At 36.0% G+C, this 15554-nt stretch overlaps 1 protein-coding gene and 1 pseudogene across 2 annotated transcripts in view; one reads left to right on the forward strand and one right to left on the reverse strand.

Moving 5' to 3' along the window:
* The window catches only part of SLF1 (SMC5-SMC6 complex localization factor 1), a 76043-nt gene that overhangs the window by 6960 nt on the left and 53529 nt on the right, over positions 1-15554 (reverse strand). The window contains exons 16-17 of the mRNA XM_082723962.1: positions 1250-1395; positions 103-266 (exon numbers count right to left, since the gene is read on the reverse strand). Of these exons, the coding sequence (XP_082580088.1) occupies positions 103-266; positions 1250-1395 (310 nt within the window). The remainder of the gene's footprint in view (positions 1-102; positions 267-1249; positions 1396-15554) is intronic.
* On the forward strand, positions 6047-6602 carry LOC309862204 (U6 snRNA-associated Sm-like protein LSm3 pseudogene; annotated as a pseudogene). The gene has a single exon. The product of its transcript is annotated as a U6 snRNA-associated Sm-like protein LSm3 pseudogene (transcript).

Here is a 15554-nt window from a genome sequence, read left to right on the forward strand (position 1 = left end):
ATAATTCAGACAATGTAAGTATAAAATTTAAGGAATATCTCCAAAAAAGGGCTATACTTAAAAAAAAAAAAAAAAAAAAGTTGATATATAAGCATCACTTACGGTAACTCTGGCAGCCCTTCAACTTGTTTCTGTTTCACACCGTTCAGCATTAATAAGGCTCTCTGAGATTCAAGGCAAGGCCGCTGTCCTATTTTCTTTGGTATCTGCGTCTTTCCAGTCCCATGCACACCAGTCTTCCCCAAAGCTGGCAAATAGGAACATACCTGTTGCAAAATAGTATTATATTGCTTTCTCAACTATAAAGACCTGGAAAGCAGTCAAAAGAAATTACCTGATTCATTTCACCATTACAATCAGTTATATTTTCTTAGTTTTATCACCATTGTTATCCTTTCTCATCTGAACATGCTAGAACTATAAGAAAGTTTATAGTTCCAGGTCGTTAACATGACAGATACAAAAAGAATAGTATCTTCTTGAAAATAATTATTTTTTCAAATTCACTTTTGATACTCTTTCAGCAAAGTTCTCATTTAGTCTAATGCCCAACTTGTTATGGTTCATTTGCATATTTTAAATATTTATGGTTTATGTACAACCTGTATTTTGTCATTTCCATTTTGGTAATGCCTTCCTTCGACAGAAAACAAGTCTGGAATGAGTGGACTAAGAAGAGCAAAAGTTGTTAAGGACAAAAGATTGCTGCAAAACAGTATTTGCCCAATCCGACTAATAAACAAGCATATTTCTCATTTGTTGAATAAAATGCTGAAGACAGTAGATAGTAATCAAAGATGGCCAAGATAAAACTGGAAAACTTTGAGTCACATGCAGTTTACATATGTATATATAAAGATAAAAACATATAACCTTTGGCATCATTTACAAATTTTGCTTTTTAAATACCATTAAATACTACATAAAAATTTTCTGAATCTAGATCTTTTCAAAATAATTATCTTATGTGCTACGGCAAATGATTAGGAAACAAAGTTTCTGCATTGTTTTTCTGATATCAAGCCTTAACTACTCTCAAGTAATTAAAATTTCTATCACTAATTACACTTCATTTTGGGTACTGAAAAATAACCAGTCTTACATAGATTTGAAAGATTACAAAGATTTACATAAATTTGAAAGATTTAAGGTTAACAATTTCTGTCCAACTATTAGAAATCACAAAACACATTTAAAGTTGAATTTATGAACTCACTTCTTGGCAATTAGAAGAATAGAGTGGTCTTACCATTTTCTGAAGAGAGAGTGGCTCAGAAGAAACACTGATGGAACTCTGAAAACACAACTTTTTAAAGACTGCCTCTGCAACAAACATTTGAAGCCAGGAGGAGGAAAAGGAACAAATGAAAATCTCTAATTCCTGTGAAGAAAAGTCTGGACAAAACAGAAGTAAATACAGTTACCGCTATACCCTATAAAAGTTCTGTCTATAGAATATTTTCTGCATGGGTTTTTATTTATTCAAATGATGATTCTTATACCAGTAGGATTCAGCCCCATAATTTTCAACCCCCATAAGGGTTAATACTCTTATTCTTTGTCTTTTAAGAAAAAAAAAATTATGGCACATATTCTCATATTTGAAACAATCATTTCTTTTTATTTTAAACAGAAATCTTGAAATTAGATACATACACACATGAATCAATAGATAATATATGAATAAATAGGTATGGGGTTTTAATTACTGTATCTTTTTAATTTTTTAAATTAAAAAAAATTTTTTTAATTAACATATAATACATTATTAGCCCCAGGGGTACAGGTCCGTGTATTACTTTATTTTCTGATTAATGTTAAAGATCTTTTCCCACAAAGGGTTGTGTCTTTTACCAACAAATACTAATTTTTTTTAATGGACACACATGTTATTTAATTTGACAGGAAGAAAGAAATCAGACCCTCTCCCCCAACAACATCCATGAATCCTATCACTGCAGAGGAGGAATAAATGTACAGGAAAGGAAAATTTAAGACAAGAGAATGTGTAAGGACTTCCTTAGAAGTTTATACCCACTCTACTACAGGAATTAAGGGGAGGGAACTAAAATTTTAAATAACAAAACCCAAAGAACACCAAGAGCCTAAATCTCTTCTCCCCAAAACCTCAAGTTCTGCATATACGAAAGAACTGAGAGTAATGAAAAACTGGAATGACTATTTGTCATGTAAAATAATCTATTTGCTGTTATGAACTCTCCATTGATACTTTCTGCATAAGTAACAGAATGGATGATAAAGTGGACCATAAAGAATAAATAAGACCAATCAATAAGACACTACAAGAGCTAAAACTAAAACAGACAGCAGAAAAAAGTTGTGATGTTATACAGCACAGCAGATTCACTACTAGAGGGAAGAAAAATTTTTTCCTCTGTCCTCCTAGGTTCTTTTGGCTGGTCTATTAATTAAACTGATATAAGACAGATTAATAGGAGAAAAACAAATTTAATTCCTTTCATATGGGAGCCTTACAGACATGAAAGGTTCAAAGACAGGTAAGTGAAGTTTATATGCCCTCCTGAGTTAAGGAGAATGAGAGTTGGGGTCTGGGGCTTCAAAGGAAAGGAAGACAATTTTTAGGAAGATGAGAAAAGCAAATGTTTGGTTAACAAGTATTTGACATGCTATGTAAAATACAATGAAACACAGAGAGTAATCTGAACAAACAGGCTCTGCCAAACTTGACCTAGCTTACCACATCTATCTTATACATTTTGTAGTTATCTCTGGTGATGGCTCTCTTCCTGGACCAGTCCCTCTATCTAAATTCTTTTAGGCAGTTTAGGGAATAACAAAGAGTCTTAAGATCCTTGATTGTCTTCAGCTCAAAATAACCCACATGCTAACATGGCACATTCTGGGGTGGCATATTCTGCTTCATTTCTGCCTTTGGAACTTCCCAAGAAGTTTCACATTGTAGAATTTGAGCTGGTAGATTGCTCCATCTCATTGAACCAGTATCTTAGCCCTGAGAAAGGGTCAGCTCAATTAAAAGAGCTGTGTCTCTTTTCAGGACGTAGTGATGCTGGTGGGCTCCCAAAGTTAGGTCCACATTGTATAAAATATCAGGAATTTACTAAGAGTTATTTCTATGGAAGCAAAAGAATAGCAAATGCTAATGGTTGGGGCAGACTATAATCTAAATCTCTAAGTTCTGAAGGCAGCCAGTCAGGATTTGTACATGTCTAGCTCAAAACATCTTCAGGTATAATAAGGGCAGGCAATGTTAATCTGAAAGATTTTCATGGTTTGCAATTTCACGGTCTCTGGTGAGTTTTCTGAGGCACCACACAGCAACAGGCATAAAGACAGTCCATGCATAAGCTGCTGTGGTAATTTCTCTAGTTGCCCAGCTTTTGCTTGCACAGCTTCTGGAAGAGGGGAGTTTCAGTTCTCAGAGTTTCCAAGTCAGAAAGGTGGAAGAAAATTTAGAAGTGTCAGTTTGAACAGTTATAGCCAAATAATGGAGGCACTAGAAGAATTCAGGATCTACTCCAGTTTATGGGCAGAAAACAAGACCTCAAAAACGATGAACAGCAATAGAATTTGATATCCGTAAACATGTATAGTACTGAAACAATTTTTCTCTCTACAGTCCCCTCCATTTAATCAATTTCAACCACAGTAAGACTAAGTCATTTGAAAATTAAGTTCAGTTTCAGTAAACTTGGCCTGATTATTTACATAAGTGCAGCAAGAATAGTTACTGATCATATAGGCTCTTCTAAATCTGCTTTGTTGGAACTTTTCATAATGAATCTTAAACTTTTTTTAAGTTTTGTGTATTTTTTTTTTTTAGTAATCTCTACACCCAGTGTGGGGCTTGAATTCATTACCCCTAGATCAAGAGCTGTATGAACTACCAACTGAGCCAAAAAGGCACCCCTCAGACTGAATTTTCAGAAGATCTTGAGAATAGGAAGCCAAGTCAAGGTTCTTTCATCAGATTTTGTCTGTTATACCTACAGATGGGGATAAACTCCTCTTTTCTTGAGGTCTCCCAAACATCCAGATTTCTGAGCCTGCCAGCAAGTGACCTTGTTTACCTGGTAAGGCTGCTGGGACCCTGAAAGCAAGGTACCAGGCTGTTTTTCCAAAGGGATTTAATGGCTCCATGAAGTCAGCTTTAGTTCCTTAAAGCTGTCTGGTCATATCTGATTCTAGGCACATTCTCAAATATGACATTTCAGCAAAAGTTTTGGCAATACAATCAATGTTTCCAATTGTGTCCTGTTTTAAGGAGAACAGACTCTTATTGAACTTATGCAAATAGCTATACTGCCATGAAAATAAGAATGCTGAGAAGCTTCTGACTTCCAGAGAGATCAGGTAGGGAGGAAAGTACACACTTCATCTTTGTTTACAAAGGATAGTATACTTTACCAATTTGTTGTAAAGTTTCCTTAAAAGTTTACCCAGTAATGTTGCAAACAAAGTCATAAAAATTATCATTCTCAGTAGTTCATTCAGTCTCATAAAATTAATTCTGGTTGATCTTAATCTTTGCAGTTTTATGAAGCTATGTTTCTTCATCGGAGTTGTGCAAATTCTTACCCAGTTAAATGTTATGATCTTAAAATGATCAGAAACATGTATTCTAGAGTATTTGTCAGAGTCATCTCCATGAATCTCTCGGAGGATGAAATGTATTCGCAAAGGCAACAGAGAAGAGCAATAACACTCTGTAAACAACAGACTTAAAAGTGGCTGTGGTTAAGGGTCTGTTAAGAGTTCATTACAATTCAATTAACAAGAAAATTTGGTTACTTCTGTGGCATACTCCTCAAAATGATAGGTAGAATTACAAGTGATAACATACACCAGGGCGTATCAGATATCTGGGAATTTTCTATTATTTTTGGAACACTTACATACACCTATATAAATACAACATAAAGAAGGCTTAGGTATTACTTCTTATTTGACAATATTTCCCCATGTGATTAAATCTAATTAGTTTAAAATCACTCATTTGACAAGGAGAGAGAACAGACCTTTTATAATATTCTAGACATCCTCTGCAAAATCCCAAATTTAATTCAAAGTAAAAAAAGACGTCATTTAGAATTTGATTTGGGGAAGTTTGTCAAGAATATCAAAAAATTTTACAACACCTGGTCAAACAGGATCATAAGCCACTGTGAAATAATTTCACAAAAGTGACAAAAACTTTGCACTCAAATATAGAAATTTAGCTGGGGAAAAAAAACAAAACAAAAAACAAAACCTTAGCTCTTAAGAAAAGACTATTTTCTTACATAATCAAAGATTTGACAAAGACAACATAAGAAATTATTTTGATAATACAGTGAATCTTTGTTTTCTAGGCAGATTATTTTAAAGGTGAAGAAAAACCTTTTACATTATCAAAAGCAAACAGATCTTCCATGAAAACACTGTCCTTTTAGCATATTTAAGAATCAATGAAACAAGATGGGATTGGGAGGGAGACAAACCATAAGTGACTCTTAATCTCACAAAATAAACTGAGGGTTGCTGGGGGGAGGGGGGTTGGGAGAAGGGGGGTGGGGTTATGGACATTGGGAAGGGTATGTGCTTTGGTGAGTGCTGTGAAGTGTGTAAACCTGGCGATTCATAGACCTGTACCCCTGGGGATAAAAATATATGTTTATAAAAAATAAAAAATTAAAAAAAAAAAAAAGAATACTTTTAGTCTTACTTAAAGATAAAGTACATTATTGATATCAAAGATTATTTAAGGGGCACCTGGGTGGCTCAGTGGGTTAAGCCTCTGCCTTTAGCTCAGGTCATGATCTCAGGGTCCTGGGAAGGAGCCCCGCATCTGGCTCTCTGCTCAGCAGTGAGCCTGTTTCCCCCTCTCTCTCTGTCTGCCTCTCTGACTACTTGTGATCTCTCTCTGTCAAATAAATAAAATCTTAAAAAAACAAAAAGATTATTTAAAAGAATGACAATGAATACTTTTAATTTTAGCCAATCTGAGCACACAAGGTAAAATTCTTTCTCCTTCACATTATGAAACAATGAAGACAAAACTATTTGTTTCAGGGTTTGAAACATGGCGGACGACGTGGACCAGCAACAAACCACCAATACCGTAGAAGAGCCCCTGGATCTCATCAGGCTCAGCCTAGATGAGTGAATTTATGTGAAAATGAGAAATGACAGAGAGCTTCGAGGCAGATTACATGCTTATGATCAGCATTTAAATATGATATTGGGAGATGTGGAAGAAACTGTGACTACTATAGAAATTGATGAGGAAACATACGAAGAGATATATAAATCAACAAAACGGAATATTCCGATGCTTTTTGTCCGGGGAGATGGTGTTGTACTAGTTGCCCCTCCATTAAGAGTTGGCTGAAACAAAGAATTTATCGTGTCTGGAATATAGGAGTTTTTGTATAACTGCCTCTTTAAACGTAGAAGACATTCAAAAGAGAAACCTGCGTAAATTTTGATATTAAGAAGTGACCAAGGATTCTTCCACTCCTGAAATGAGTTGATTTACAGATAACTCAAACATTCTTACACTAACCGGCATTTTAATTTTTTTTTTTTCCAATGCTTTCAATAAATGTGATCGCCAAGATGCAGAACTCTTTTTTCAGGAATTAATTTGTTCTGTTGTTTTCTCAGACAATTTCTGAGTTTGTTTTCTTTTAAATTAAATTTGATGTTTCCTTTTTTGATACATTAAAAAAAAACAAAACCGTATTTGTTTCTTCCTTACCAAAAACACATCTCCATACCTCTTACCTTCTTTTAGTAAAAAATTCAACTTACTTTCCTTGAATGCAGTTATTTCCCCTATTATTTCCAATAGTTTTTGATTACATATATTAATTATAATTCTTAACTCTCAGAATATTTAATTTCTAGTAAAACTTAGGAAATAGACAATTGTGGTATTACCAACAAATTTTGAATACATTCTACAATCTCTGGAAGTATACTGTTCCGCTTAGTAAATGTGTCAAAGAGACAAAAGACAAGTTCACTAACACACCAAATATCTTTAGTTCCTCTGTAAAAGGAAACCAGAAGTGGAAAAACCTTTAAGCAGGTTTTTATGTTTTTATGTTTCACTATTTCATCAATTTAGAAATGATCTAGGTATTCAATGATGAATTTCTATCATTTAACTTGACTTAGTAAAACTCTAAGGGTTTAAGAAGTTACCAAGGAGATTTGGAAAAGCTACTCAATTACACATACCATAAAACAAAACTACTGTAGAAAAACTCACCTAAAAACTATTACCCCATTTACATCTGCCTAAATCACTTTTTTCCAACAATTATGTTTAGATTACCCATGAAACTATCTTAAGACATTAGACAAAGCCAGGCATCAACCAACCTATTTTTCTTGCTCACAACTTTTTTTAAAAAGATAATGTGAACTTATTTCACTAATAAAGTCAGGTAGAGTAAAAATTATATGTCTGCATTATATTCAATGTTGGCAATTTTAAAGACATGTTTATTGTAATTAAACCAGTGAACTTAAACTAGCTTTAATACTAAATACTTTCCCAGATTATGTGGACTTTAAAGGCATTTGCATTAGTCTGATGTATTTCTGAGAATTTTAAGATTATTTAATGTAGAGTTCTTTTTATAATTTTAGCAATACTATCCAGAGGTAGAATAATATTACACATCTACCTACCCACCCCGGCCCCCACACACCTGCAAACAGCCCTCACAGGTTTTAAATATTTAGTCATGAGATAGGCATGATAATGTAAAACTCATTAGTTTATAAAAGAGCAGCTGGATCCAAATTTTGTTTTGACAGTTGGAATAAGTTAAATTCACCTGCTCAGATGACTAAAGCTCTTCAGTATTTATGGAGATGATATTTAAGATTTTTTATTAGCTTTATTTACAAATAGTTCTTTTGCTTATTCCTTCAGATAAAAAAAACTTCTCCCTAAAGTTTACATTTCAAAGAATGGATCTTAGTTCTTAGAGTTATGTGGCTGTTGAAAATTCATATTGCAAACACACCAAGTATCCAAGTTTTCTCCAGAATGGAGATTTGGGGCATATATGCCTATGGTTTGTCAGGAACGTAGGGTGAGTGCTATTCAAATTTTTCTTTCCTTTTCTTAAGTGCAGGACAATTCTATTTTTAATGTTCCGATGTTTTACCATATCTACCAGCATTTTAAGATTTATAGGGAAGATCTGGGGGACGGTAATTTTTTCTAGGGCTTCATTTCTGGTTTTGCAAAGATCTGTAAGATATCATGGAAAAGATTTCCAACTAAGATAGAAACCTAAGGATTTCTGTATCTACAGTTTAAGGGTTTAGTGCAATATACCCTTGGTAAATTTTCTGTAATGTTTTAAAACTCAAAGTCCTTCTGATTGCACAATCCAACCTTGGACCAATTCATCTTAGGGGAAAAAGACTCTATTGTTGCTTCTGTGAGACCCTGAACATTAGCCTTTAGGCCGTCAGCTGATCATCTGTAAAAGGGTCTAAGAGATACTCTGGTCCTGTTTCCTCAGAGAGAGGGATTTTTCCTAAGGGTTTTTCCTAAGATGGCTTGTCAGTTAACTACAGCACAACTATGGGTCTGGAGAATACTCTTTTGCAGCTAATCAAGGTCCACCCTAGTGGAGTTGTGAATGGCTACTAATATTTCTGTTCACTAAATTTGGTAGGTCTTCTGAAAGTAGAGGAAAGAGGGCTTTATTATATAAAAGATTTACTGGTGTTCATGGGTCATGAACATCCTCAAGGGACACTGCACAGGAAGGCCTGAAGCTAGCAGTGGCTAGCCCCCCCTTTTTACAGACCCACTTTGAATTAGGAGGAATTTTAAGAAATTGCAAAGGAGGCCTACTGCTCCTAACAGGTGCTGCTGCTTAAATTTACTTCCTAGCCTCAGTACACTCTGAGCTTCCAGATGAGGCTGGAAAGCTGTAGGTAAATCTTTTAGTAGAAGGAAATACAGGTACCTGGGTGTTTAAGGAATTTTGGGGGAAGACAGGGCAATTTGGGAAGTTAAGAAATCTGCTGAGATGGGGCTAAAATTTAAGATGGGAAATTCATATGGGATGTGGACTTTAATTTTTGTTTGAATTTCTCTTCTTTAATCTTATTAAGGGAGTCCCTAAGGTTAGCTTTTATATTCTTGTGGATCTCTCTTTTAAAATCTGGTCTTTACACGGTACCAATAAGATGACTGTGTTTAAGACAAAAGCACTCTAAAATTTTTCCTTTTATATACAACCAATTGTATATTTTTGTATTACAAAGGATTTATTGCCTGTCCATTGACATGAGGGATCTTATACTAATCTTAATAGCAATTCAAACCCGTAAACCTTTTTGTGGAAAGATCCAGAAGCAACTTTCCATGCTTAGAATCAATCTTTACGGGGCACCTGGGTGGCTCAGTGGGTTGGGCCCCGCCTTCAGCTCAGGTCATGATCTCAGGGTCTTGGGATCAAGCCCTGAGTTGGGCTCTCTGCTCAGCAGGGAGCCTGCTTCTCCCCTCTCTCTGCCTGCTTTTCTGCCTACTTGTGATCTCTCTGTCAAATAAATAAATAAAATCATTAAAAAAAAAAAAGAATCAATCTTTACCATAGACACAAGAGGCAAGGGACACAAGAGGCAACGTACACAAGATGCAACCCCCATGATCCAAGAAGATCATTCAGAGTCTACCTTGGTTGTTAAGAGTAAAAAAGGTATAGTGAAAACAGTGACTCCAGTCAGACATGCTAATCTGTGAAAATGGGCAGATGCTACTGGAATGGGACTTTCTAGCAGTACTAAAACAACACAGGTTGAGATGACCAAGGCCTCTTCTGGACTAGGGCCTCTCATGACAAACTCTCCGCACAGCTTGCACAGTCAGACAAAGGGAGTGCTACTTATGACTTCATGTCTTGGAACCCTAGTCTATTCAACTGGCCACCAATCACCATGCTGGTATGTGCACCTTCCAGCTGGCAGAAACGATGGAAGAATATTCTCACTTGAGTCAAGCTCTCAGGACATAGAACAAGACAAAAAGAAAACCTCATCCAGTTTCTCTTACATGTACACTAACTGAGATTTGGGTCTCTCAGAGCCAGAGTAGGGATGTTCATTTTGGGGAATTGCGCGTTTTTTACCAAGTATCTCATGGCACAGAAATTGCCTTGAGGTTGGTGGGTGACCTAGTTTCAATCTAACCTGCTCTAGGGCAATTTATCCTAATATGGGAGTCCTGAGTTAGGCAGTGGGTACTCTAATAGCCTTTAAATGCTTGACCTGAGCCCCTCAATTTTGCGCTGACTTTACCTTATGTGCATGTTGATGCACAACTAAGTTTGTCTAAACATACACCATTTGATGAGAACTATGAACTCACCAGTCTGTGCGGCCAGTGGTTCAAAAAAGTAGGTTTATGGGGTTTATGCTTGTGTTACACCCTATGGTTTTCTTCCTTATGACCAACAACACAGCAGAAAGACAAAGAAAAACAGTGACCATCTCTGGGAGGAAAATGATCCATAAAAATCAAGACTACTCATAACAGACCTTGAACAGAGTCACTATACACAAGGACCTAGTTTCACAAATACTTCCTTCTGCTAATCTGTATTTAGAAACGGAAAAAGAGGGCTCTCACCATTCTTGTTTCCACCGGACCACATAGGCAGAGATCTGGGACACTGACATGGTAAGAATTCTTACCTTCTGCTGGCTTTCTGTCAATGGTCCCAGGATCTCAAAATGAGCAGCCCCAGAGGAAGCAGTAAAATTACTCTCTCTGTGGTCAACTGTAGGGGAGGAAAAACTTTTGCTCTTCCTGAAGTCTATCGGTCTTCAACTGTCTTTAGCTCAAATTAATCCACATGCCAAGGTGGCACATTTTGGAGTATCATCTTCGGTTCCCCTATCACTACTAACACTGGAAAAATAAGAACTAGGAAAAGTCAATAAAATTAGCAAAATAAACATAACAGGTTAAATGCATTTTAAAAATTGAACAGATTGATAAACTAATTATCAATATAAAGTATAAAACCTGACCTCTGTAGTCAGGGGCTGTGTTTCTTTAGGCTAAAAGACACCTGACAACCAATTAAAGTTCTTTCCTATTCAGACGTTTTACCAAAAGGCTAAGGGATGATATCCTTGCAGTCCTTGATTGTTTGATCTGTTCAACTGCGGGGGAGGAGATTAAAAGAGGGGGAGCAATGAAAAAGAATGGCCTAAGTGGGTGGAGAATTTCCCCCCAGGGAACATTTGGCAAGGTTTGGTTGTCACAACAAGGGCATCCAGTGGTCAAAGCCTTGGAAACTACTAAATTCCCTACAATTCACAGTTCACAGGAGAGTCCCCAGAAATAAAGAATTATCCAGCCCAAAATCTAGAAAGTGCCCAGGCTAAGTTAGAAACTCTGCCTTGCCTAAAGACCTGACGTTCTTGCCTTGAGGCACACTGCCATCTGGGCAAATGGCTCCAGTCAGATGTTAAGTAGATCCAATTAATCCCACAAAGACAGGAGATTGCTGAATTCAAATAATCCTTTCCAAAATGGCCTCAACTGCAATATAATCTATAAGAACTGGAAAATAGAAAGGAGTTATTTATAACCTTTTGTTACAACTGACTACTCACAACCTACCAGACTATAAGTATTACTGAAACTGCATAAACTGAAGAATGATAATCAGAAGATTTTAATCAACTTGACATGTTACATTTTATAAATTTAAGGTGTACAGCCAAGTCACTTTGATACATTTACGTACTGTAACATGACTGCCTTTGAAGTAACATTTATTATATAACATCATTATAGTATATTATCTGGATTCATTATACTGTATATTAGATCTCTATGGCTTATTTACTACTCTTTTTAAGTTTGTACCCCTAAACACAAATCAATCCTACCTCCCACTTCCCATCCTATAGTAACCACCATTTTGATGTGGAGAACAAATGCAAAATAAATGTATAAGAGAAATTAAATTTCCTTTGTAGCCCACTGACAAGTAGTTGAGATAGGCAGAGTGACCTTCCTCAAGGAACTCAATTGCCTCAATGTTAATGCTTTGCCGGAGGCAAAAGACAACCTTAGCTAGACATTAGCCCAACTTCCAGGATCCTCTAATTCTTCTTTAACATATAAAATCCCTTTGGAAACTTCCTTTATCTCTATCCCCCCCCCCAAAAAACATGTATGTTAGCAATCATCCTCCAAACATATGGCTCACTGATAAACATCTGAAGGGTCTCATGACTAAAGTTTTACTAGACTGTAGTAAACGAATAACCTTTTCCTAAACAGCTAGCCCCTCAAGATCTTAAAAACCTTGCTTCCAAATCCCTTAGAGACTTAAATTCTATCCTTAACCCCTCCCAACTTAAAACTATATAATCAATCCGTCCTTATAACCCCAGGGAAGCTCTTTCTGTCCAAGGTAAGATCCCTGTGTTTAAAAAAACCAAACCAAAACAAAAACATCTTTTTGCACCGAAGAAGTCTCAAGAATTCTTTGTGGACCATTTGCTCCAGCACCCCAACATCACACCACATCAATTTCACTCTTGTTGTTGTTGTTGTTGTAGGTGGTAGTGTTGGTTTTACAGGTTTGACTTTTAAGATCCCTCATGTTAGCAGTATCATACAGTACTTGTCTCTCTCTGTGTGACTTATCTCACTTAGCATAATGCATGCAAGGTCCATCAATGTTGTTTCAAATGAATATCCTCCTTTGTCATGGCTGAATAATATTTCATTGTGTAGGTATACCACATCTTTTTTATCTATTCATCCAATGACAGGCATTTGGGTTTTTTCGTATCTTGGCTATTGTGAATAATGCTGTGACAAAGGGTGTGCTAAACCTCATCAAAATGCTGTTTTCACTTCCTTTGGGTATGAACCCAAAGGTGGTATTGCTTAACTGTATGGTAGATCAATTTTAATTTTTTGAGGAACCTCCATATTATCATTCATTATATTTGGACTATTTATTCTACATTTCTACTAACAGTGCATAAAGATCCTCCTTTTATTAAACACATCCTTTTAAACACATCAGCTCTTGTCTTCTTGATAATGTCCATTCTAACTGATGAGGCGTTATGTCACTGTCATTTTAATTTGCATCTTCCTGGTGATTAGTGATGCTGAGCATCTTTTCATGTGCCTGTTAGCCATTTTGATGTCCTCTTTGGAAAAATGTCTATTTAGCTCCTCTGCCCAAATTTTAAAAAATTGTTTGTCTGCTATTAAGTTTTGTTAGTTCTTTGTATATTTTGAATATTAACCCCTCACTTTTTTTTTTCCCAAGATTTCGTTTATTTATTTGACAGAGACAGTGAGAGAGGGAACACAAGTGGGAAGAATGAGAGAGTTTGGAAAAGCAGGCCTCCCAATGAGCAGGGAGCCCGATGCAGGGCTTGATCTCAGGACCCTGGAATCATGACAGTAGCTGAAGGCAGATACTTAACAACTGAGCTACCTAGATACCCCATAACCCCTCATCTGATATGTGGTTCGCAAAAAATTTTTCTATTCTGAAACAATTCTTTTGAACATAAAATGTCTGGTTACACATTTTTTTTAAAAGCCTATCATCATAGCCTTTACAACAACCTATTAATCTCTTAACTTATCACTTCTAAGCGGAGGCAAAAAGAAAGTAGAAATAACTTTCACTGTACAGTTCAAAAGAGATGATCCAAATGAACTTATTCATCCAGAAAGAGCATTTGATAGCTTAAAAAAAAAAACAAAACCAGAAAACACTAAAATCATAAAGGATCCACATTTTACCAGATAATGCATTTAAAGGGAATAATAAACAGATGAAAAATAGAACACAAGAAACTAAGCCACAGGACTGTAAGCCCTTTAAGGACAGGATCATTTTTTAATCCCTCACAGGTTATAGGCTACTGACTTGCAAATAACAAACATTTAGTATTTGAAAGGTACATGAATGCATGAATGAATGGCAGAGACCATTAACTGTAGAGAGCTAAACCTAGATCAGCTTTTCAAAAGTTTATTACATCATGCCACTCCTCATTAAAATGGCTTCTAACTCCTCAACTCTTTCTTTGCCTTTATTTTACTCTTTTCCTTGCACCTTGCCAGCAGCCAGCTACTGTAAGATTTCACACAGGCTCCATTTTTTCCTTTCTCAGTTTTGGCAAATGTTGTGTTTACTAATGGGAGATGTTTCCGTGACTCTGCCCAACTCCTACTTATCCTGTAGGACTGCTTTCCTCGACTACCTAGTATAAAGTGTAAGTTCACTCATCTCAACACCTGGCCTTTGTTTGAATCACTTGACTTTTTTTTTTTTTTTAAAGATTTATTTATTTGACAAACAGAGATCACAAACAGGCAGAGAGGCAGGTGTGGGGGGTGGAACAGGCTCCTTGCCAAACAGAGATCCCGATGTAGGGCTTGATCCCAGGACCCTGAGATTATGACCTGAATGGAAGGTAGAGGCTTAACCCACTGAACCACCCAGGTGCCCCTCACTTGGTATTTTTAATGATTTATTTGCATCTACTTGTTGTCCATTTCTTCCACCAAAAGCTCCAAAAATTTAAGAACCATGTTTTGTTTCACCTCCTTCCAGTGTACATGGCATTTAGACCAACGCCTGGTAGAGTGGAAATAAAAAATTGCTGAATAAAGGAAGAGAATAGAAACATTTTGATGAGATCCTTAGTAAAATTACGAAAAAATACTGATGAAAGAGGCCTGAAGCATGCAGAGGGATTATAATAGGGATTTAAAAAATAAAAGTGAATAAAGATTTTGAAAAACTATCAGGATAATGACATATTTGAAGAAGGGCATAAGAAGCTTTATTAAAGTTCTCTAAAGATATCAAAAATCTTACTGTAGATTGTGATGACATGTTTTCTTTCCACTAAAAACAGGAGAAGTTTGTTAGAAAACAATGTCTTGTTGTCTATCTTTATAAATAAAGTTTTACTGGAACACAGCCATGTCCATTTACATATTGTGTATGGCTGCTCTTCCTACAGCTACAGAGCTGAGGATAGACTGTGAGTCTGTAGAGCCAACAATACTTACTATGTGGTACCACACACACAAAAATTTGCAAACCCTTAGTTTAAGCCAATTTACCAGGAATTTCAATTGGCCATAAAAATACCCCTTTCAGATCACTTTATCTTAAAATACAGAAAAGGAGATAAGAAAACTTTCTGTTCAAAGTGTTCAGAAATAAAAGAGAATAGCGTCAATGTGGGTTGACAGACACGAGATCTGATGGAAAGGAGAAAGGATTTTACTTACCTAGTGAAAGATGTTCTGCCTTAATTTTCTACAAAACTAACAATAGTTTTACTAAATTAAAATTAATAGATTTGAATCTGAGTAGCATCACAATATGAATTTTATACTTTTGCACTAAGAAAAACAAAAATGAGCTACCCTGTGACCCTGCAATTGCACTCCTGGCTATTTATCCCGAAGATACAGATGTAGTGAAAAGAAGGGCCATCTGTACCAACGTTCATAGCAGCAACAGCCA

This window comes from Mustela nivalis, assembly GCF_964662115.1.
Source record: "Mustela nivalis genome assembly, chromosome: 3".
Lineage (NCBI taxonomy): Eukaryota > Metazoa > Chordata > Mammalia > Carnivora > Mustelidae > Mustela > Mustela nivalis.